At 42.9% G+C, this 24,878-nt stretch overlaps 1 protein-coding gene across 1 annotated transcript; it reads left to right on the forward strand.

The window, feature by feature from the left end:
* Positions 1-4,766: 4,766 nt before the first annotated feature.
* On the forward strand, positions 4,767-20,850 carry olfcn1 (olfactory receptor C family, n1; the record flags this gene model as incomplete). The annotated part of the gene is made up of 10 exons (XM_084148551.1): positions 4,767-4,792; positions 5,427-5,676; positions 5,914-6,235; positions 6,985-7,517; positions 17,459-17,652; positions 17,779-18,064; positions 18,298-19,122; positions 19,225-19,446; positions 19,567-19,690; positions 19,952-20,850. The coding sequence occupies 10 exons, from the start codon at positions 4,767-4,769 to the stop codon at positions 20,848-20,850; spliced, it is 3,681 nt and encodes a 1,226-aa protein (XP_084004677.1).
* Between the last annotated feature and the right edge of the window lie 4,028 nt (positions 20,851-24,878).

Here is a 24,878-nt window from a genome sequence, read left to right on the forward strand (position 1 = left end):
AAGACCAATGATATACGTTACTAGCTTGTGGGTCATCTATATACAAAAACAATTGAATGTAAAATGTAAATATATGATGGTCATTTATTGACTTTTGATTTAAAACGTACAATTGTTTTGTGTTCTCTAAGTTTGATGTTTTATTAGGATTCAAACTGTACCCATCTGCAACCACATAATGCTTAAAAAACAAACACCTTTAAATACATATCCAACAGTGTAATTGCTTCTTTACATATCTAATAGTGTTTTTTTACTCAGATAGGAAAAACACCAGCAGCTCAGTACACCTGAGGCGATGTACAATTACACTGACCATCCTGAAGGGAAATAAAACAGTCTGCCCTCTAGTGGATATAAGTTAAAGTACAACCTCATCCCCTTTATTGACGTCTGCAGACAAGCCTTGGCTGAATTTGATACAGTATATGTGTACAATGTGAAATATACAGATCTGATGCGTAAATCTGATACATATCTCACATATTCATCAAATGTGAAAGAGACTCATCCATCATCAATTACTTACAAAGATATTCATTCATAAGATATATTTTGAAACAAATATATCTTATGAATGAATATCTTTGTAAGTAATTGATTATGGATGAGTCTCTTTCACATTTATAATATTGTTTTCTAATTCACAGTAAAGCATATGAAACGTCCTTGAATTAGATTAAAGTTAGAATCCTTAATTGTTACACCCTTTTTTACTTAAACTATAAAATAAATGAATGATACATATAATACTATGATAATACAGTGTTTACCCATTGATTCTTGAAGAATATAATTTACATTTGCCTCGTGAGCTTAGTTCAACTGTCGTACCCCATCAGAACCTAAAATATAAGCTTGTTTTACAATTTCTTTCTAAACAATGTTACCAACCACTGTATAGCCTCAAAACATGGTTAAAACTATAATTTTGATATCATGAATGGTCAGTCCTTGCATCCATAGCTCTGTCCATGAATGTGAGAGTGGTTATAATTCTCCAGGTCCCTCTCCTTAGCTGTTGACCAAAACAGAGGCGGGGATGCCGCTTTGTTATTGTTTCAGTGAAGTATTCAGACCTCTCTATAAGGGGGCATGTTTAATGTCCAGCCATACACTGGGCACAGCTGTGAGCTTCCTGTAACAAACAACGGATGTGTCATCCTCATTACGATGAGTTGCCTCCATATTGCAGCGACAGACTCTAGAGTGTACTGATTCCCAGCAGTATCCCCTCCTCTGCTCATGGAGGGTGCCAGCGTGATGTCACACTCTGGAGGATGTGTCACTGAGCCAGGAAGTAGGCCTCGCTATCTCCTACCACAGGCCTATTAGTGTCATCTTAGTTTAGGCCTCAAGACCTTGAACCTAGGCCCTCCACCCCCAGCACCACAGAGAACCACCACACTGGACCTAAGACCCCCCAGCACCACAGAGAACCACCACATTCGAGCTAAGCCCTCCGACACCAGATACCCCCAGATAGAACACGGATAACAAAGAGGAAGCCAGCTATGCCGATCACAAGATGTCTTATGTACAATACTTGTAATGCACATATCATCATATGGCAGATAGACGTCATGATATGGTAGATAGATGTCATAATATGATAGATAGATGTCATAGTAAGATAAATGTCATAATATGATAGATAGATTTCATAATACGATAAATGTCATAATATGGTAGATAGATGTCATAATATGATAGATAGATGTCATAATATGATAGATAAATGTCATAATATGGTAGATAGATGTCATAATATGGTAGATAGATGTCATAATATGGTAGATAGATGTCATAATATGGTAGATAGATGTCATAATATGATATATGTCATAATATGATAAAAAGATGTCATAATATGATAGATAGATGTCATAATATGGCAGATGTATGTCATAATATGATAGATAGATGTCATAATATGGTAGAAAGATGTCATAATATGGCAGATGTATGTCATAATATGATAGATAGATGTCATAATATGGTAGATAGATGTCATAATTGTCACACCCTGGCTCTGGGACTCATTATGTTGAGCCAGGGTGTGTGTATTCTATGTGTTCATGTTCTATGTTGGGTGTCTAGGTTGTCGATGTCTATGTTTGTATTGAGTGACACCCAATCGGAGGTAACGAGTGTCAGCTGTCGGCTCGTTATCTCTGATTGGGAGCCATATTTAAACTGTGTGTCTTCACCTTGTGTTTGTGGGTTTTTGTTCCGTGTTCGGTTAGTTAACCGTTTGGACTTCACGAGTCGTGTTTTGTTTGTTTATAAGAAACTTCGATATAATAAAGTCATGTTTCTTTCACACGCTGCGCCTTGGTCTACTTCGCTACTAGACGATCGTGACAGAAAAACCCACCATACCAGGACCAAGCAGCGTGTCCAGGAACAGGCAACCTGGACGTGGGAGCAGCGTCGGAGGGTCGAGAGGCAACCCCAAGAAATTTTTAGGGGGGGGCACACGGCATGGACGACGGGGCTGACGGAGGCAAAGATGGGGCGAATCCAGGAGGCCACCAGGCCAGGGGTACACCGCCCTGTACGTCCTGTGCGGATGCCTCACACAGAGTGTGTGAGGGTAGGCATTCAGCCAGGACGGGTGGTGGCCGCTGTTCACTCCAGGCCTCCTATCCGTCTCCACAGCCCGGTCCGGCCTGTTCCTGCCACCCGCACCAAGTCTACGGTGCGCGTCGCCAGCCCGACCCGGCCTGTTCCTGCCACCCGCACCAAGTCTACGGTGCGCGTCGCCAGCCCGACCCGGCCTGTTCCTGCCACTCGCACCAAACCTACGGTGCGCGTCGCCAGCCCGGTCCGGCCTGTTCCTGCCACCCGCACCAAGTCTACGGTGCGCGTCGCCAGCCCGACCCGGCCTGTTCCTGCCACCCGCACCAAGTCTACGGTGCGCGTCGCCAGCCCGACCCGGCCTGTTCCTGCCACTCGCACCAAACCTACGGTGCGCGTCGCCAGCCCGGTCCGGCCTGTTCCTGCCACCCGCACCAAGTCTACGGTGCGCGTCGCCAGCCCGACCCGGCCTGTTCCTGCCACTCGCACCAAACCTACGGTGCGCGTCGCCAGCCCGGTCCGGCCTGTTCCTGCCACCCGCACCAAGTCTACGGTGCGCGTCGCCAGCCCGACCCGGCCTGTTCCTGCCACTCGCACCAAACCTACGATGCGCGTCGCCAGCCCGGTCCGGCCTGTTCCTGCCACTCGCACTAAGCCAGGGGTGCGAGAAGTCAGCCTGGTAAGGCCCGTTCCTCCTCCACGCACAAAGCCAGGGGTGCGAGTCGTCAGCCTGGTAAGGCCCGTTCCTCCTCCACGCACCAAGCCTACGGGGTGCGTCGTCAGCCCTGTCCGGCTCGTTCCTGCTCTCCGCACCAAGTCTGTGGTGCGCGTCGCCAGCCCATTCCGGTCCATTCCTGTTCCACGCACCAAGCCAGGGGCAAGTGTCGTCAGTCCGGCTCCGGCCAGCGGGGCTAGACAGGACCAGGGGTGCATTGGGGGGTGTATTGTAGGGTGGTGGTCAAGGCCGGAGCCAGAACCGCCACCGAGGAGGTATGCCCGCCCAGCCCTCCCCTGTTTGGGGTTTTTGAGGCGCGGTCGCAGTCCGCGCCTTTAGGGGGGGGTACTGTCACACCCTGGCTCTGGGACTCATTATGTTGAGCCAGGGTGTGTGTATTCTATGTGTTCATGTTCTATGTTGGGTGTCTAGGTTGTCGATGTCTATGTTTGTATTGAGTGACTCCCAATCGGAGGTAACGAGTGTCAGCTGTCGGCTCGTTATCTCTGATTGGGAGCCATATTTAAACTGTGTGTCTTCACCTTGTGTTTGTGGGTTTTTGTTCCGTGTTCGGTTAGTTAACCGTTTGGACTTCACGAGTCGTGTTTTGTTTGTTTATAAGAAACTTCGATATAATAAAGTCATGTTTCTTTCACACGCTGCGCCTTGGTCTACTTCGCTACTAGACGATCGTGACAATAATATGATAGATATATGTCATAATATGGTAGATAGATGTCATAATATGGTAGATAGATGTCATAATATGGTAGATAGATGTCATAATATGATAGATAGATAGATGTCATAATATGATAGATGTCATAATATGATAGATAGATGTCATAATATTTGCAACTGACACACTAGGCTTTGTGAATTATATCTATATGTAACTGGAAACCAGTGTAATCCATTTCAAATAGATGTTGAAATAAATGAAAGGTAATCTAATACCAAATGACTTGGATAATAACACATCTTCCTGGGTACACTGGGATGGAAAGGTATCTTATATTAGGCCACACAGTGAACGGGGGAAGGGGAAAACTACACTTGGAAGAGATAAACAATTACCGTGGTCAATAAAATTTAAATTATCATTCGTTGAGCAAGGAATCAGATGTCATGTTGTTTGTTCTCCAAAGTTCTGGAAGCCTTACGTCATAATTGTGTTTACTTGTCAGTCTGTCCCCCCCCCCATCAGATAACCCCTACAGCTGGGTAGGAGACAAGAGGCTATAAAACACAGACGCTCTCCAGGATGGTGACTGTGCCAAGGCGAGGCTCTGAGATGAGACCAGTCACACTTGTCTTGTTAGCTCTGTTCACCGGGGCAGTGACTCCCTGCTGCAGAAGACTCTGTCTGACTCTGGACGCGAGCGCTGCGCTACCACACAGTAGAGAGGATGGAGACACAAGATGTTTCACTTTAAACAACTCTGTTGGAGACGCTCTCACTCACTGTAGAATGAATCTGGTTCTGAAATATGAAAGGTGAGTATAAAAATGGAATTGTAGTTATTGGCAAAACATGTTTTTACTAATGTAAATTTTTTAAAATCTGATGATCTCTTTTCAGCACTCACAACTTCTCTCTCTAGGAACAATTTCATTTGGGAATCATTGATGCATTTCTTTAATTTATTTGTGTCTGTATAACACAGGACCTGGATTTAAACGTAATTCTTGTTTGTTTGATCAGCACTGAGTTTGTAATTGTTTTAATTATCTCAGTGGGAAAACTGAGATCAAATGATTGGACTCTCAATGACATATCATGGGACCATCTAAAAAGGCAATTAAACAACCTGATGGGAAACTCCAGAGGCTTCCGGAGCATTCTGCTAGTTTCTACTGAAGTCACTCCAGATATCTGTCTCTCGTTGATGACTAAATGTATACATACAAGTAGAATGCACTCATCTTGAATTCATATAAGCAGGTTACATCTGCATTACATTTATTTTAACATATTGATCTGTTTCATGTGTAGGCTAAATTTAGTTTTTGTTCATTATTGTCAGAGGATGATCTTTACTGTCTTCCAAATTGTTCCAAATATTTCGAGGGGGGAGTTGGGGGGTATGTACAGCCATGTGAAGACATCTTCTGCTATTTCATTCTCTAGCACAATTCAAGAGGACTGGATAGTGATATTCACCGTGGAGGAGAACAACAGAAACCCTGACCTTCTACCAGCTGTGACTCTGGGCTACGGCATCTATGCCATCTGTGGGAGCAACGACTTGCTGCGAGCCGTTCCGGAGGTTTTGAATGGAGGGGGGCAGAGAGAGCCGACAGGGCACAGCGGCAGCAGAGTGCAGGGACTGGTGGGACACTCCTCCTCTGGACCCAGAAGCCCCTCACACGGGCTACAGGTGAGACTGACAGGGAGTGTGATACTCAGCAGTGCATATAGTACAGCCCTATCTACTACACAATGTTTCATTGAGAAATTAGTTTCTAATCTGGACCTCCCCAACGAAACTTTTTAAAAAGAATAACATCCTGTTGATTCCGACATCAGTCAAGTAAGTATAAGCAAGAATAATGTGTGTACCGTAATACTTTCACTGAATACATGTGTTGTTCTCCCCTCCTTTCCTTGTGCACAGATGAGCCACGAACGTACTTGTGCATTTCTGAGAGACAGAGATGTCGACCCCAGAGCAGAGTCCAGTCACTGGGCCCAGAACCTAACCCTGCTGTTGCCCCTGCTATGCTGGAGCAGGGTGGACATTGTCTGTGGGACGTGCAAACTGGAGTATACAGCTAAGAGTCAGACCCTCTTACAGGACGTGAAGGGGTTTGGTCTCCCAGGACTGGCTGAGTTCTTACTGAGTACCTTTATCTGTGACTGGAGCCTGGCTGCTCAGCGGAGGATGTGCTCCCCTGTAGCTGAGTGCCAAGCCTGGCTCAACGTCCACGGGGCCACGTGTGCATTGACAACGGTAGCTGACATGCTCATGAGAAAGGAATGCAGCGACAGTCATACTAAATCAGCCTGTCTAAAAGATGCTGGATTTACACCAAACCAGGTACTTGCTGACTGGTAATGTTGTGATCACTGTACTATTTACGAAGGCTAATGCAATGACAGCAAAATGAAAAGTGAGTTATTTAATAGTTGGAAGTTTGTAGAGATTGTGTGTATAAGTGCATTGTGTGTCCACATTGTGGTAACTGTTGTGCTATTCTACTGACAGCTACTGAAGGTGGTGTGCATAAAGATATCTCCACCAGGAAGATGGAGTGATGCTAATAAAACAGGATCATGTTGTTTCAACCTAAACGTGACGACTGACAGAGAACACGGTCAGAAAAATGGTGAGGAGAAATCCACTTGTGGTTGTGAATGATGTTGACTTCCTCTTCATCCTCTAATATAATGGTTCTGCTTATGTAACAGACCATCAACTGCAATTGTTTATAAACAATCTGTTTGAATACAATGTGTGATCAAGCATTTGATTTCACCTAACATTTTTTCTGTGAAGAAACGTATATCAGGTCGACAGCCGAGGTGTAAAATGTTATGCATTACTGCAACAATTAAGTGTAATCTTTAACCTAAATACCACAAATCATATTAAAGATAACCAGTGATCTATTCAGGCTACAATGTGGTCTTTAAAAAAAAAATGTTTTGCTGATTGACCATGTAAAATCCTGTGTTTCTTTACCAGATGCTAGTGAACATATCCCACGTATCCTGCACGGCAAGATTGAGGAGAGGAGCCATCGGTGTGTCTCTAATGGCTGGGTGGAAGGACTACTGCTAACAGCTCTGTTCTGGCTTGGGATCTACACCAGTACAGTGGTGACCGTGTCTCACAGAGACACCCCTGTCTACAGAGCCAACAGCAAGCTGAGCTTCCTGCTTCTCATCACACAGACTCTTTGTTCTCTCTCACCTCTCACCGCCATTGGCCGGCCCTCTGAGTGGTCCTGTAGGCTGCGCCACACAGCTTTTGGGATCACCTTCGTCCTCTGCATCTCTTGTGTTCTGGGGAAAACAATAGTGGTGTTGATGGCCTTCAGGGCTACACTTCCAGGCAGTAGTGTCATGAAATGGTTTGGGCCTCCACAGCAGAGACTCGGTGTTCTGGCTTTCACTCTCATACAGGTCCTGATCTGTGTTCTTTGGTTAACAGTCTCCCCTCCTTTCCCCTACAAGAATATGAAGACCTATAAGGAAAATAGCATTCTAGAGTGTGATGTGGGTTCAGCTATTGGTTTTTGGGCTGTGTTGGGGTATATAGGACTCCTGGCTCTCTTGTGCTTTGTGCTGGTCTCTCAGGCCAATAAGCTACCTTCTATGCAAGCTAAGTTCCTTCTATTGACTGTTCTTATACATGTACAATTAGCCGCATGGCTGCAAACCTCCAGGGCACCAACAAAGTATAAATTGGTCATTGAGGTACATTCAACATAGTTAGATGTCTAAACCTATAAACTGAAAGCTTGTAACACCAGGGATGGGCAACTCCATTCCTCGGTGGCCTGATTGGTGTCACACTTTTGCGCCAGCCCCAGCTAACACACCTGACTCTAATATTCAACCAATCATAGTCTTCGGTTTAGAATGCAGTTAGTTCCATCTGGTGTGTTAGCTATAAGGCTGGGGGGGAAAAGTATGACATCAATCAGGCCACCGACGACTGGAGTTGCTCATCCCTGTTGTTGTTTTCTAATCACTGGTTAATATTATCCATAGAAATAAGATAGCTTTGTAACCACAATAACAAATGTATCTAATGTCATCTTAATAAAGCAACAATAACAAATGTTATTTATGTGACTGTTTCCTACAACTGTGCACAAAGCATCCTTATGTGTAATAAAACATACATTGGCAGCAGCTAATGGGGATCCATAATAAATACAAAATACTACAATTACACTCAACTCTGATTAACAAACTGGTGATCATAAAATAATCCCACAATCAATGAATGAAACAGAGACAGTATGTCTATCAACCCTTAGAGGATATTATAAAATATAATAAGGCGTCGGAACCTCTGGTGAATAGAGTTATTGGGAGGTGTCAAACACTACAGATGTAGGATCTTAATTTGAGCCAGTTTGCTACAGCTGGAAAATAACCTGCAGCAACAGGAAATGTGAATTATTATGTGGATTATAATGAATGAACATTTTGTTGAGGATTGATACATTTTTCGTTAGGGCAAATTCAAGTCTTAAATCTACAGTCTACAAACCTTAGAAGCCAGTTTAAAACTAAATTAGAAACTGGGTGGTTCCAGCCCTGAATGCTGATTGGCTGAAAGCAAAACATTGCTTTTTATTGCTCTAATTACTTTGGTAACCAGTTTATAATCGCAATAAGGCAACTCGGGGGTTTGTGATATATAGCCAATATACCACAGCTAAGGGCTGTATCCAGGCACTCCGCTTTGCGTCGTGCTCAAGAACAGCCCTTAGCCGTGGTATATTGGCCATACACCACACCCCCTCGTGCCTTATTGCTTAAATACACTACAAGCTTGCTTTTCCTGCTTTGCAATTAAGATCCTACATCTGTATGTTACCTGCTAGAGCTGTAGACCTGATTGGCTCCCCACTGACATAGCAGTGAATGGAGCACATAGTAGTAGTACTGGCCATTGTTAAAATCAGAGGCCTAACCCCCCCCCCCACCCCCCCCCCACCCTTACATTACTACAAAGAGCTCAAACACAACAGACGACATTCATTAGCCATCTGGGTCCATTACATTGAAATTTGATTCAGGTCTCCAACAGGTGGGCTGAAATAGGGGTGTGATCAGTACACTGGTACATTATGGGCCTATCAGTATAAGCCTAAACATATAGCAGTGGGATATATCAGGGTCACACAGAGTGTTTCTTGGTAGTCTTAAACAAAATCTACTTTGAAACAAAAGTATACACCTCACACAATTGGCTATAAAAAAAAAAGAGGGCACCTGTACCATGTCAGATATATTAAAAAATGTTACATTTTGAGTTTACATCCCAATATTACACTTTTTATATATACATACAGAAGAAATCATAATTTCATAATTAATAAACAAGAAATCTGGTGTTTCTATGTCAAACGGTTTTGTTATATTTCAAATATTAATAACTCCACCCGTGAGTCATTTGACTGCAGGAAAGGGGTGTGGCTGAGACACATGGGCCTAGTTCTATGGTCATTGGTGAATTCAAGTCAATCTTGCTATTTTCAATTAGCCTACATTTTCCGGTCTTAGGCCCTACTAATAAATAACTGATAATATAATTTTTTTACTCATGTCTTGAATCAGAGATTCCAGGCACCTTGAGAATTACCAATAATGTACCATTCTCTGACATACAGTAACTATGGGTAGCTTCGTGTTGGCTAACTATCTAGTGTCATATCCAGCTAGCTACAGTAGCTAACAATATACAGAATGAGCTGTCTGTCAATAAACAACAGAAGCTATGTTACTGTACTGTCACTGTACCCATGTTTTAAGCCCCTGACCCTTTTTATGCACTTGATCAAACATTGCTGACGCTCCTCCACCCAAGTCTGAATGCTGTTTTAGCGACTTCCAAATATCTACGCCATCAACGCAACATTTTGGAGAACACTGAGATTACGAAGCCAATAATGAGACTTCCTTTGATCTTTACACATATTTGAAAATGGTACAAGTCACTGGTGTTTGTGGCATTGACTTGACGGACAAACATAGAACTGGCATTGAAGCGTTACCACTACCTTTAGCAATTTATGACAACAACTATTATCAAAGCAGCACATCGGCCTGAATGTGTATTTGATGGCCCTGCCACTCCTTAGGGGACACACAGATCTCGGCACTGCAAAAAAACAATGTTATCGTCGACCTGTGAATGTTCTAGGATTTGTGCTATTTTATCTATATTCATTAAATGTCCTGATTAATTAAAATGTATTTTGTATTGCTATTGGGAATAATTGATAGAGTGACATATTTATGTTAGTTAGGCCACATTGATGAAAATGCCTGTTCACAATAAATCGCACAATGAATACAATAGAATTCATCAATATGACAACGAATACAATTCATCAAAGTGGTAATCTTTTTCCATTATCTAGTTAAATTAGTTTCATTCTCTGGATTGCTAAATGCGTTGCTAGGGAAGGCTAGCGGACTTTCATTAACTCATAAAAACATGAAAATACAACATATCATCTTGGCATTTACTTGGATATGTCCATGATAATGACGTTGATGCGTGATTTCGACTAGCTCAGAAAAAGTTGTCTCGTCCCCTCTGGGCACTGTTCACTGTATGGTACTACAGAGATCGAAATTCGTCAGTGAAACATTGGGTGTTTCTCAATATGCAACTACCTCGCTCCACACTCTCATGCTCCGAGTGCATTCTCTGACCACGTTCTCTTGAGTACGTTCTTGTGAGAACGCGAGTGTGGAGAATGTATAAAACAATTCATTTGAGAAGCACTTGCACTCCCGCTACTGTTTTACGTCACGTCACGTCATCCCCCATTCACTGAACCTTCTTCCAGCCAGGACAATGGCAACAATAGATGAAACAAGATTTACACAAAGCAAACGTTTTACTTCATAATTATCAGCTAGATACAGTGGGGGAAAAAAGTATTTAGTCAGCCACCAATTGTGCAAGTTCTCCCGCTTAAAAAGATGAGAGAGGCCTGTAATTTTCATTATAGGTACACGTCAACTATGACAGATAAAATGAAAATTTTTCTTCAAGAAAATCACATTGTATGATTTTTTATGAATTTATTTGCAAATTATGGTGGAAAATAAGTATTTGGTCAATAACAAAAGTTTTTCAATACTTTGTTATATACCCTTTGTTGGCAATGACACAGGTCAAACGTTTTCTGTAAGTCTTCACAAGGTTTTCACACACTGTTGCTGGTATTTTGGCTCATTCCTCCATGCAGATCTCCTATAAAGCAGTGATGTTTTGGGGCTGTCGCTGGGCAACACGGACTTTCAACTCCCTCCAAATATTTTCTATGGGGTTGAGATCTGGAGACTGGCTAGGCCACTCCAGGACCTTGAAATGCTTCTTACGAAGCCACTCCTTCGTTGCCCGGGCGGGCTGAAAGACCCAGCCACGTTTCATCTTCAATGCCCTTGCTGATGGAAGGAGGTTTTCACTCAAAATCTCACGATACATGGCCCCATTCATTCTTTCCTTTACACGGATCAGTCGTCCTGGTCCCTTTGCAGAAAAACAGCCCCAAAGCAAGATGTTTCCACCCCCATGCTTCACAGTAGGTATGGTGTTCTTTGGATGCAACTCAGCATTCTTTGTCCTCCAAACACGACGAGTTGAGTTTTTACCAAAAAGTTATATTTTGGTTTCATCTGACCATATGACATTCTCCCAATCCTCTTCTGGATCATCCAAATGCACTAGCAAACTTCAGACGGGCCTGGACATGTACTGGCTTAAGCAGGGGGACACGTCTTGTACTGCAGGATTTGAGTCCCTGGCGGCGTAGTGTGTTACTGATGGTAGGCTTTGTTACTTTGGTCCCAGCTCTCTGCAGGTCATTCACTAGGTCCCCCTGTGTGGTTCTGGGATTTTTGCTCACCGTTCTTGTGAGCATTTTGACCCCACGGGGTGAGATCTTGCGTGGAGCCCCAGATCGAGGGAGATTATCAGTGGTCTTGTATGTCTTCCATTTCCTAATAATTGCTCCCACAGTTGATTTCTTCAAACCAAGCTGCTTACCTATTGCAGATTCAGTCTTCCCAGCCTGGTGCAGGTCTACAATTTTGTTTCTGGTGTCCTTTGACAGCTCTTTGGTCTTGGCCATAGTGGAGTTTGGAGTGTGACTGTTTGAGGTTGTGGACAGGTGTCTTTTATACTGATAACAAGTTCAAACAGGTGCCATTAATACAGGTAACGAGTGGAGGACAGAGGAGCCTCTTAAAGAAGTCTGGCCCTGCGGCCTTGTGAATGTTGACCTGCTTAAAAGTCTTACTCACATCGGCTACAGAGAGCGTGATCACCTAGTCATCCGGAACAGCTGGTGCTCTCATGCATGCTTCAGTGTTGCTTGCCTCGAAGCGAGCATAGAAGAGATAAAGTCAGATGTTTTAAACTATTTTGCTTGGCAAAGGGAGCACTCTCTATACATGCTCTCTCTCTTCAGGTTCTCACAGCACAAAGACCTAGTAAGGTTCTCAATGTTGTTGCAGCTGATCACACTGTGATCCTGTAGTTTGTCCGCCATGAACTGGAGGTTGGCGTGGGTTTTGCAGAGGCATGTGTCCCTATCCTGGACTGCTGGCTTGACAACCCAAAAATGACATATTTTGAAGATTTCATAGTAGGACATTTTAATCTCTGAATATTCCCTCTTAAACTTGAATTGTGCCATTTAAGAAGCACTTCTGCATTTTCTTGTTTATTGTTAGTGTGTCCTTTTTCCCTGTTGTTGTTCTACTGTTGTCATGACGTTCATTGACGTTCATTTTCTCTTCTGTGGCTGTGCTAATTCTGTTACACAGATTTTTGAATACTTGATGGCCTGTTTTCATTTGCCCTCATTGCTTTTGCTGAAAATCCAAATTCTCTGTTTGCAGTTCTGACCAGGCCATACTTTCTCAGGATGTTGCCTCTGAGCATTTTTTAAGCTACTTGTTTGTCCTTGGCACTGCACATTATTTTGATACATTTGCTTTAACTCTGCAATGATAGCATTTTGAAACATTAAATTATTCTCATCTTCTTCAGAGTTCCCTTAATTTGCTGTTTTGTTTTTGTCTTTGGGGAATCATGTCTCTCCATTTTCTTCATTAGTCGATCATACCTTTTTTTGTATTTCTCAGCTTTCCGTAAAGCATTATCAAGTTTGACATTTGTCATGCAAAGATCTCTGTAGGTTTTTGAGCGACCTCTTTCAACCTTTTTCATTCCAGCAAGCATTCGACTTTTCATTTCTGTTGCAGATGATGAGGAAGGGGTATCAAGGTGTGCATCAGGGGCAGGTAAGTTAGGTGCAGGTATGTTGGCCTCATGTTCTGGCTGCAAGTCATCTGGTGACTGAGGTGGTGTGTTGCCTTATAGGTAGGTCTCCATTGCAACTGTTCTCTTTAAAGCCTGTCTTCTATTTCGTCAGTTGCATTTCCATTGTCTTCTATTGTTTCTCTGTTCTCTCTTTGTAAGCTCAGAGATATATTTCACTTCTCCCTTCTCTTTTTTCTTCCAGTATCTCTCCCTGTCTTTTTGCAGATGTTCCTGGTATTGTATAGGATCATGCTCTATTTTGTTTCTATATGTCTGTGACCTCTATGCTGTTTTATGTGGCATCTTCTAAAAACAAAGACAAATACTACTTAGTTTCAACTTGTTGAAACTTCATTTCCACCACAGTTAAGTTTGTGATGGAAATGACTGTGATGGAAGTGACGCTTCTACAGTTTCCGGAGAAAAATTACAGGCTACTTAGCATGCTTTGGCTAGTAGTACAGGTAGCATATAGTTTACACTAAATACATAAAATATACACACAAAAAATCACAATTTCTATCACAAATTAATGAAATTATTGCCTGTTTGGAAATGACTGACAAGAATATTCTCTACACAAGCAATATTCACCTAGATTTTTCTTCAACTTCTGGACATCACATCTGGAACAACTGTCCGCTGCAGCCATGTGCTTCAGTGTCACAATATGTTTCCATGGTAACTAAATTAGCATTCTCTTGAAAAACTTTTTTAATGAGGAATTTGTCCTCAGTGGTGGAAATGACATCACTACCAAAGGACAGGTATATTTTGTGTAAAAAACTATATAAAGGGCATATTCACAATAAATATTGATATAGATTTTATTTAATTGACTCTTTCTCCGGTAGATTATATAATGTGTAGTTATGAATGTTTTCTCATAGAAAAACATAGTAGAAGTTTAAAAGTCTGGATCAGGGACAAGGGCAAAACAGTGAAATTGAGGTATAAAATGCATCTGAAAAGTAGCTAAAAAAAAAGTATTGGATGATTGTAGTGTGAACTTAACCTATAAAGAATAAAAACATTTTAAATAAAATCCCAAAAATTGACTCCAGGACATAGAGGTGCCCTAGTTGCAGAATCACCCATCTATGGTATGTCGGCAGGTAAACATGCCAAAATTAATACAGCATGTATTTAACAAAGCTCAAATAATGGCCACCATTGATTTCAAGAAATGTTGCCTTATTGTTTAAGTGGCTGCATCATATTTCTTTGCATTCTTTCTGTTGAAGCTTGCGTCGATGCACGCTAAAAATCACACTCTTCAGAGTGTTTGTTTCGGTTCACCAGAAGTACATTCGTTTGCATTTGCCTTGCAGCATTGCGTTGCAAAGGCAGTTGCAGTGAGTTCTCTGTGGAGCGTACATTGGATTTATCTAATTCATGCGTCAAACTGTATGTCAAACTGTATGTGTAAACGACTTGACAGAAATGGTGGCAGAAGGTGAATGTTGAATTTTTGTTGCACACGTATCCAGATGATGCTGCGTACCATTTTTGCGCAAAAACACTGTTGGTGTGATCGAGGAGTTAAACGGCCGCCTACGGCAGCAAATTGACTCATTTTCCGAGCTAAACTGGCCAAGACGCATCTCCAACAACAACACATAAAATGTCACATAATTCTGCCCAAAAACAATGACAATTTTTCTCAACCGGTGGCATGTGGGCTTTTTAGGTGAGCGCTGATGCCGCCCTGTGATCAACGGTGCCCACTTTGTCAATGGCAGGGAAGCTCCGGAATGCCTCTCCAGGGTGCTGTTGAAGAGACTCATCGCTGTAGGGCTCCACCAACGTTTCGTCCCAAAAATAATCTATCATAAATCATGTAGCAGATATAGGATATGTTAAAAAGAGTATGTGGCCTTTTCTGTAGCCTACAGGCTGGAGATAAAATGTATGACAATGTAATGAGATGGAAACTTTTTACATCATGTAGGTTTCGCTGATCAAAAAGCCAACCTAAATCGCGCTCAATCAAATCAAAAATGTATTTTTCAACATCCCGAAAAGATGCCTTTTCAACATCTTGGAAAATATGTATTTTAAACTTACTGAAAATATGTATTTTTAAGTTCATTCAGAAACTGAATTCAACCTAATTTTGGTCTCGCCTAGGTCAGCAAAACAGCAAGGCCCGGCCCTGAGTCCCCTGCTGTACCAAACTAAATGCTGGCCTTGATTTCCACTGACATTGGGTTTTTGATCCACATACTGTACACACAATACCCCAATAATGACAAAGCACATTTTTCAAAAATAAATAACAACAACTGAAAAATGACATTTACATACGTTTTCAGACCCTTTACTCAGCACATTGTTGAAGCACCTTTGGCAGCAATTACAGCCTCGAGTCTTATTGGATATGAAGCTACAAGCTTGGCACACCTGTATTTGGGGAGTTTCTCCCATTCTTCTCTGCAGATCCTCTCAAGCTCTGTCAGGTTGGATGGGGAGCGTCGCAGCACAGCTATTTCCAGGTCTCTCCTGAGATGTTCGGTCAGGTTCAAGTCCAGGCTCTGCCACTCAAGGACATTCAGAAACTTGTTCCGAAGCCACTCCTGCATTGTCTTGGCTGTGCGCTTATGGTCGTTGTCCTGATGGAAGGTGAACCTTCACCCCACTCTGAGGTCCTGAGCGCTCTGGAGCAGGTTTTCATCAAGGATCTCTCTGTACTTTGCTCCGTTTATCTTTCCCTCGATCCTGACTAAGGTCCCCAAGAACACAATGGCCTCCATCACTCTTAAATGGAAGAAGTTTGGAACCTCCAAGACTCTTCCTAGAGCTGGCAACCCGGCCAAACTGAGCAATCAGGGGAGAAGAGCCTTGGTCAGGGAGGTGACCAAAAGGCACCTAAAGACTCTCTGACTATGAGAAACAAAATTCTCTGGTCTGATGAAACCAAGTTTGAACTATTTTGCCTGAATGCCAAGCGTCACGTCTGGAGGAAACCTGGCACCATCCCTACGGTGAGGCACGGTGGTGGCAGCATCATGCAGTGGGGATGTTTTTCAGCGGCAGGGACTGGGAGACTAGTCAGGATCAAGGCATAGATGGCCCCATGTAGCTCAGTTGGTAGAGCATGGCGCTTGCAACGCCAGGGTTGTGTGTTCGTTTCCCACGGGGGGCCAGTATGAAAAACTGGGGTGAAAAAATTCTAAAACCCTGTTTTTGTTTTGTCATTATGGGGTATTGTGTGTAGATTGATGAAGAAAAACATAACAATTTAATAAATTTTAGAATAAGGCTGTAACGTAACAAAATGTGGAAAAAGTCAAGGGGTCTGAAGGCTTTCCGAAGGCACTGTATATCATTCACGTCATTTGGACGGGAGCTCTAATCCAAATGTAAACTACAGATGTAGGATCTTAATTTGAGCCAGTTTGCTACAGCAGAAAAATATTCCTGCAGCATCAGGAAATGCGAATTATGATGAGGATTATAAATAATGGACATTTTTTGTAGGGGTTGATATGTTTTTTTGTTACGGCAAATCAAGTCTGAAATGTTTAAGTGGAAATTACAAACGTTAGAAGCCTTGAATACACTACAAGTTTAGCCACCGCTCCTTTTTTAACAGGCACTGCAATGCCCCCAGAATCACTCCGATGGATTCTTTTGTTAGCGGTGGCTAAAGTCAAGTCCAGTAAAGTTAGCTTAAGTTTGTGGTAACTATGTAAAGATCCTTACTGTGAAGTGTTGCTACCTTGTTTTTCGTTCCATAAAGCCGTTAAAAATGTTTTTAATGACAATTCCGTTTTAAAGGTTCTAGTCTCCCTCTACAATACAAATGGATAGGTTCTTTATTATCTATTAGATAGTGTTTCTACAGGCTTCACATTTGTCAATATACTTTTATTTTGTGCTATAGTCCCTTTTAAGCTATATGTATGTAATATCGTTGTACCCACTATTTTTGCCAAGTGGTGCCAGTCCAAGACTGCCAGTGCTGAACCCTCAGGGAGAAGCGTCACTGAGCAGGTTTCCAGTGGGCACACCTCCTGCCTGTCCAGACTCAAACACACACACACATCCCCAACAGGAACAGAGGTGTATATAAAGCCCAGACATAGAACGGAAACCTCTCACAAGATGCTGAGCGATCATGTGTGGACTACAGAGGGTCATACTCGGCTCATTGCCATTGCTCTGCATCCACACAGCGTTTGCCTGTGAACTATTGGGCCGGTTTGACATGCCTAGTTTGTTCAAGGCAGGGGATGTCATGATAGGGGGCATTTTCCCTGTATTCAACAAACAAGAGAACAGCAATACCTCTTTTGTGAAGGAGCCTGCTGAAGTGAAGTGTGCTGGGTAAGTGTGCCACCTGTCTGTACCATGAGATAACGGTTGTGTGTCTCTCTCATACTGCATGTCTGTTCATTCTGATTATTAACTCATTTTCTGACCTTTTCTCCTCCTGAAAACCTGCTCTGGCAGATTTGACTTGCGGGCCTTTCGCTGGACCCAAGTGATGATGTTTGCGATTGACGAAATAAACAAAGACAGTAGTCTACTGCCCAACGTATCCCTAGGCTACAGGATCCTTGATTCGTGTGCATCTCCCACCAATACTTTACGGGCTGCTCTGACGTTGGTTAGCATGCCAGAGGAGATAGAGCCTACTGCCCCATGCCTTCCTCCTATATCTGCCCTTATAGCTGAATCAGGCTCCTCTCAGTCCCTGGCTTTGGCTGGAACACTGGGACCATTCAGAGTGCCAATGGTAAGGGGCAAAGGGCCGAATGCTTCATTTGTGATGGGGTGTCTAGCTAAATTGAAAAGATGTACAATACTGATGTACTTGATAGCCTGTAATGTTTGCATGCCAGGTGTGTGATGTGTTATCATAATTGCAAAGCTTAACCAAAATAATACCCGGAGTAAAGATAGAAAATATTTTCATTGACTTTCTTCTTCATTCTTCATAATTGTTTTATATTTTCTGCATTTTATCAGGTCAGTTACTTCTCTACATGTGCATGTCTGAGTGATAAAGCTAAATACCCCACATTCTTCCGCACCATCCCCAGTGACTACCACCAGGCTAAGGCTTTAGCAGCCCTGGTCAAGCACTTCGGCTGGACTTGGATTGGGGCAATACAGTCCGATAATGACTATGGCCGGAATGGGGTCCTAGCCTTCACTGAAGAGGTACAAAAACTTGGGGTTTGCATTGCGTTCGTTGGGACAGTGTTACGAACCTACCCAAGCAGTAAAATCATTGATGTGGTGGACATGATCAAACAATCAACAGTCAAAGTCATCCTGTCATTTGTTCCCGAGGGGGATCTTTACCCGCTGATGAGGGAGGTGGTGAGACAGAATATAACGCACATTCAGTGGATCGCCAGCGAGGCCTGGATCACTGCAGCCCGGCCCTCCACCCCAGAAATATACAGCTCCTTCGGTGGGACCATAGGATTTGGGGTGCGGAAGATGGCCATCCCAAAACTACGACACTTTCTCATGGGCATCAGTCCCTACACAGATCCAAAGGCTGCCTTTGTGAGGGATTTCTGGGAGAAGATAGTAGGTTGTCAGCCTCTCTCAACCGGTGAGCCCTCAGGCTCTGAGAGGGGCAGTAATACGTGTACTGGAGCGGAGACACTTGTGGACTCACAGGATCTGTTCTTCAATGTCACACAGCTGAGAGTGTCTTATAACGTGTATAAGGCAGTGTATGCTGTTGCACACGCCATTAATCGCTTAATATTTTGCAAAAAAGAAGGGGAAAGCCAGATGAGACCGTGTGTGAATCTGTCACAGATACAGCCTACTGAGGTGAGCTTGGAGGGGGGGGGGGGGGGGGGAGCCTTGGCTTCTTTCTTGTCCTACTGCTATTCATGCAATAACATTCATCTTTCTCCATCTTCTCATCGTCAGGTCAGTGATCAACTGAAAACTGTGCATTTCATAAATCAATTTGGTGAGGCTGTGTTCTTTGACGCAAATGGAGACCCCCCTGCTGCGTATGACATAATCAACTGGCAGCTGAGGGCAGGTCAGGTGCAGCATGTGACTGTGGGCCAGTTTGGCTTAGCTGCTAACAAGGCCTACGAACTCAGCATCCAGGAAGATGACATAGTTTGGAGGACAGGGAAATCGGTAGCTACAGCAACACACATTTTACTGAATATTTGAGGTAGAAATATCCATTACCATTATTTATTTATTTACTGTATTTGCATGGAAAATTGCTAACATGCTATTTACTTTCCTCATTAGATTCCTGTAGCAGTGTGCTCTCAAATCTGTCCTGTTGGAACCAGAAAAGCCCAAATCAAAGGAAAACCTGTCTGCTGTTTTGACTGCATCCCCTGTGCTGATGGGACAATAGCCAACACAACAGGTAGGCCTACATTCAACACACTGGAATGGAATATCAGCAGGTAGGCCTACATTGAACACACTGGAATATCACACAACATTGTACAGTATATCACCATCATAATATTATAATTATATGTTCCAAATTATGTTAATTTGTGACTGAAGATAAAAGTACTGCATAAGGACAATTACCCACAGTCAAAATGAAAACTAAACGTTTTTTAAAAACTTAATTATAGTTTAATGAACTATAAGCTGGTCTTGTGTGTGAGTTATTCAGGAGCAGCAGACTGCAGCCCCTGTCCACAGGAGTACTGGTCCAACGACGGGAGGGACCAATGCATCCTGAAAACAGTCGAGTTCCTGTCTTACCACGAACCAATGGGGATCGCCCTTACCATGGTGTCCCTGCTCGGAGCCTGCCTGTCATTTGCCACCATGCTGGTGTTCATCACCTATAAGGACACACCAGTGGTCAAAGCCAGTAACTCTGAGCTGAGCTCTCTACTGCTGTTCTCTCTCTTCCTGTGCTTCCTCTGTCCCCTCACCTTCATCGGCAGGCCCACCGCCTGGACCTGCATGCTGCGCCACACCGCCTTCGGGGTGACCTTTGCCCTCTGCATCTCCTGCATGCTGGGCAAGACTATTGTGGTGGTAACAGCCTTCAGGTCTACCCTGCCCAGCAACAACATGGCGGGGAAGTTTGGGCCCTCCCAGCAGAGGATCATAGTGTGCTCCTGCACGGTGGTTCAGGTATTTATCTGTGTGCTCTGGCTAAACCTGAACCCACCTTACCCTCACAGGGACTTCAGATTTAGTCAAAGGAAGATCGTTCTAGAATGTAACACTGGTTCCGAGGCTGCGTTTTATGCAGTGTTGGGATATATAGGTATTCTTGCAGGGATATGCTTGGTTCTGGCTTTTCTGTCTCGAAAGCTGCCTGATAACTTCAACGAGGCCAAATTCATCACCTTCAGCATGCTCATATTCTGTGCAGTCTGGATCACCTTTATCCCAGCTTATGTCAGCTCTCCTGGGAAGTTCACTGTAGCTGTGGAGATATTTGCTATTTTATCTTCTGCCTTTGGATTATTGATTTGTATTTTTGCTCCAAAATGTTATATAATTTTTATCAAACCAGAGAAAAATACCAAGAAACATGTCATGGGGAAGAATTGAAACAAACACCAGTGATGTACTCAGGTTTGGTTATTGAAATCAAAAGTATGTATGCCTTGATTATTAAATTAGCTTTGCTTTCATGTAGCTAGCAGTGTAAAGAAATATATTCTCAGATCGCTGAGTGCTAAAGAATCCCATTAGAAAAATATGTATTTTCTGTACTACACTACTTGTCAAATATATACATATATATATATATATATATATATATATATATATATATATATATATATATATATATATATATATATATTTACATTTACATTTTAGTCATTTAGCAGACGCTCTTATCCAGAGTGACTTACAGTTAGTGAGTGCATACATTTTCATACTGGCCCCCCGTGGGAAACGAACCCACAACCCTGGCGTTGCAAGCACCATGCTCTACCAACTGAGCTACAGGGGGTCTATATATATATGTATATACAGTTGAAGTCGGAAGTTTACATACACCTTAGCCAAATAAATTTAAACTCAGTTTTTCACAATTCCTGACATTCAATCCTAGTAAAAATTCCCTGTCTTAGGTCAGTTAGGATCACCACTTTATTTTAAGAATGTGAAATGTCAGAATAATATTAGAGAGAATTATTTATTTAAGCTTTAATTTATTTCTTCACATTTCCAGTGGGTCAGAAGTTTACATACACTCAATTAGTATTTGGTAGCATTGTCTTTAAATTGTTTAACATGGGTCAAACATTTCGGGTAGCCTTCCACAAGCTTCCCACAATAAGTTGGGTGAATTTTGGCCCATTCCACATAACAGAGCTGGTGTAACTGAGTCAGGTTTGTAGGCCTCCTTGCTCGCACACGCTTTTTCAGTTCTGCCCATTTCATTTTCTATAGGATTGAGGTCAGGGCTTTGTGATGGCCACTCCAATACCTTGACTTTGTTGTCCTTAAGCCATTTTGCCACAACTTTGGAAGTATGCTTGGTCCATTTGGAAGACCCATTTGCGACCAAGCTTTAACTTCCTGACTGATGTCTTGAGATGTTGCTTCAATATATCCACATAATTTTCCTTCCTCATGATGCCATCTATTTTGTGAAGTGCACCAGTCCCACCTGCAGCAAAGCACCCCCACAGCATGATGCTGCCACCCCCGTGCTTCACGGTTGGGATGGTGTTCTTCGGCTTGCAAAACCCCCTTTTTCCTCCAAACATAACGATGGTCATTATGGCCAAACAGTTCTATTTTTGTTTCATCATACCAGAGGGCATTTCTCCAAAAAGTACGATATCTGTCCACATGTGCAATTGCAAACCGTAGTCTGGCTTTTTTCTGGCGGTTTTGGAAAAGTGGCTTCTTCCTTGCTGAGCTGCCTTTCAGGTTATGTCGATGTAGGACTCGTTTTACTGTGGATATAGATACTTTTGTACCTGTTTCCTCCAGTATCTTCACAATGTCCTTTGCTGTTGTTCTTGGATTGATTTGCACTTTTTGCACCAAAGTACGTTCATCTCTAGGAGACAGAACACGTCTCCTTCCTGAGCGGTATGACGGCTGCATGGTCCCATGGTGTTTATACTTGCGTACTATTGTTTGAACAGATGAACGTGGTAACTTCGGGCGTTTGGAAATTGTTCCCAAGGATGAACCAGACTTGTGGAGGTCTGCAATTGTTTTTCTGAGGTCTTGGCTGATTTATTTTGATTTCGCCATGATGTCAAGCAAAGAGGCACTGAGTTTGAAGGTAGGCCTTGAAATACATCCACAGGTATACCTCCAATTGACTCAAATGATGTCAATTAGCCTATCAGAAGCTTCTAAAGCCAAGACATCATTTTCTGGAATATAAGCTGTTTAAAGGCACAGTCAACTTAGTGTATGTAAACTTCTGACCCACTGGAATTGTGATACAGTGAATTATAAGTGAAATAATCTGTCTGTAAACAATTGTTGGAAAAATTACTTGTGTCATGCACAAAGTAGATGTCCTAACCGACTTGCCAAAACTATAGTTTGTTAACAAGAAATTTGTGGAGTGGTTGAAAAACCAGTTTTAATGACTTCAACCTAAGTGTATGTAAACTTCCGACTTCAACTATATATATATATGCATAGCTTATCCTTTTCATTTCTCCTGCTGCTGCTAAGCAAATCTATGGAAGATGTTTTATCACATTCAGCATGAATGACTACTAGTCAGTCTTCTATGTACTACTTGTTTTATTCCTGTATATACTTGTTTTACCAAGATGTGAGCAGATAAGTCAAATGCTAATAAATAACTAATCATAAAATCTCATTAAGATTGTCTGGTTTTATTTTAAAATAAAGAGCAACATGTATATTTATTCTGTTTCGTATAATGTCATGCAACTTCTTCCTAACCTAAGATAAATATGTAACATATTATACATGGTCAATATTGCACATAACTTAGTGGCGAATGTATTGTAAACTTGTATGACTTTTATTACTAATAAAATAAACTATATATACAAAAATATGTAGACACCCCTTCAAATTAGTGGATTCAGCTAATTCAGCCACAACCGTTGCTGACAGGTGTATAAAATCGAGAACACAGCCATGCAATCTCCATAGACAAACATTGGCCGTATAATGGCCTTACTGAAGAGCTCAGTAAACGTTCAACGTGGCACCCCCAAAGAATGCCACCTTTCCAACAAGTCAGTTAGTCAAAGCTGCCCCGGTCAACTGTAAGTGCTATTATTGGAAAGTGGAAACGTCTAGGAGCAACAACGGCTCAGCCGTGAAGTGGTAGGCCACACAAGCTCACAGAACACGACCGCCAAGTGCTGTCCTCGGTTGCAACACTCACTCCCGAGTTCCAAACTGCCTCTGGAAGCAATGTCAGCACAATAACTTTTCCAAGCGTCGGCTGGAGTGGTGTAAAGCTTGCCGCCATTGGACTGGAGCAGTGGAAACACTTAACCATCTGGCAGTAGTTTAAAGATTCTGACAGAGAGACGAGAGAACACTGTTCTTTAGTTCTGACCAATGACTGGTGAGAAAGGAGGGAAATAAGGGAAAACACACCAGTTTGACTGCTGACCTCCCCCTCAGCACAGGGGATGCAGTCGAAGCAGCAGACAGGCTCCCCCTTCCACCTGGCTACACGGGTGCCTGGGGGACAGCTCCCACTGCACACTGGGCGAGCTGCCTGGGGGGCAGAGGGGCACCACTCAGATATACTGATTGCATGTAATAAGGGGTGTGTAAGAACTCTTTTCAAACTAGCCAAATGTAGTTTATAAAATGCCAACTTGATATTCTCCAGTGACGTTAAGAAGACAACAGAGAACAGACTGAGAAGTAAACGTAGAACTAAGCACCTAGACTGAGATATTGGCTGCTTTCCCACAGGCCACTGAATCACTGAGTCATTACACGTAGAACTAAGCACCTAGACTGTGATATCGGGCTGCTTTCCCACAGGCCACTGAATCACTGAGTCATTACACGTAGAACTAAGCACCTAGACTGTGATATCGGGCTGCTTTCCCACAGGCCACTGAATCACTGAGTCATTACACGTAGAACTAAGCACCTAGACTGTGATATCGGGCTGCTTTCCCACAGGCCACTGAATCACTGAGTCATTAAACGTAGAACTAAGCACCTAGACTGTGATATCGGGCTGCTTTCCCACAGGCCACTGAACCACTGAGTCATTACACGTAGAACTAAGCACCTAGACTGTGATATCGGGCTGCTTTCCCACAGGCCACTGAACCACTGAGTCATTAAACGTAGAACTAAGCACCTAGACTGTGATATCGGGCTGCTTTCCCACAGGCCACTGAATCACTGAGTCATTAAACGTGGAACTAAGCACCTAGACTGTGATATCTGGCTGCTTTCCCACAGGCCACTGAATCACTGAGTCATTACACGTAGAACTAAGCACCTAGACTGTGATATCGGGCTGCTTTCCCACAGGCCACTGAACCACTGAGTCATTAAACGTAGAACTAAGCATCTAGACTGTGATATCGGGCTGCTTTCCCACAGGCCACTGAATCACTGAGTCATTAAACGTGGAACTAAGC

Source organism: Coregonus lavaretus, assembly GCF_964263955.1.
Source record: "Coregonus lavaretus genome assembly, chromosome: 30".
Lineage (NCBI taxonomy): Eukaryota > Metazoa > Chordata > Actinopteri > Salmoniformes > Salmonidae > Coregonus > Coregonus lavaretus.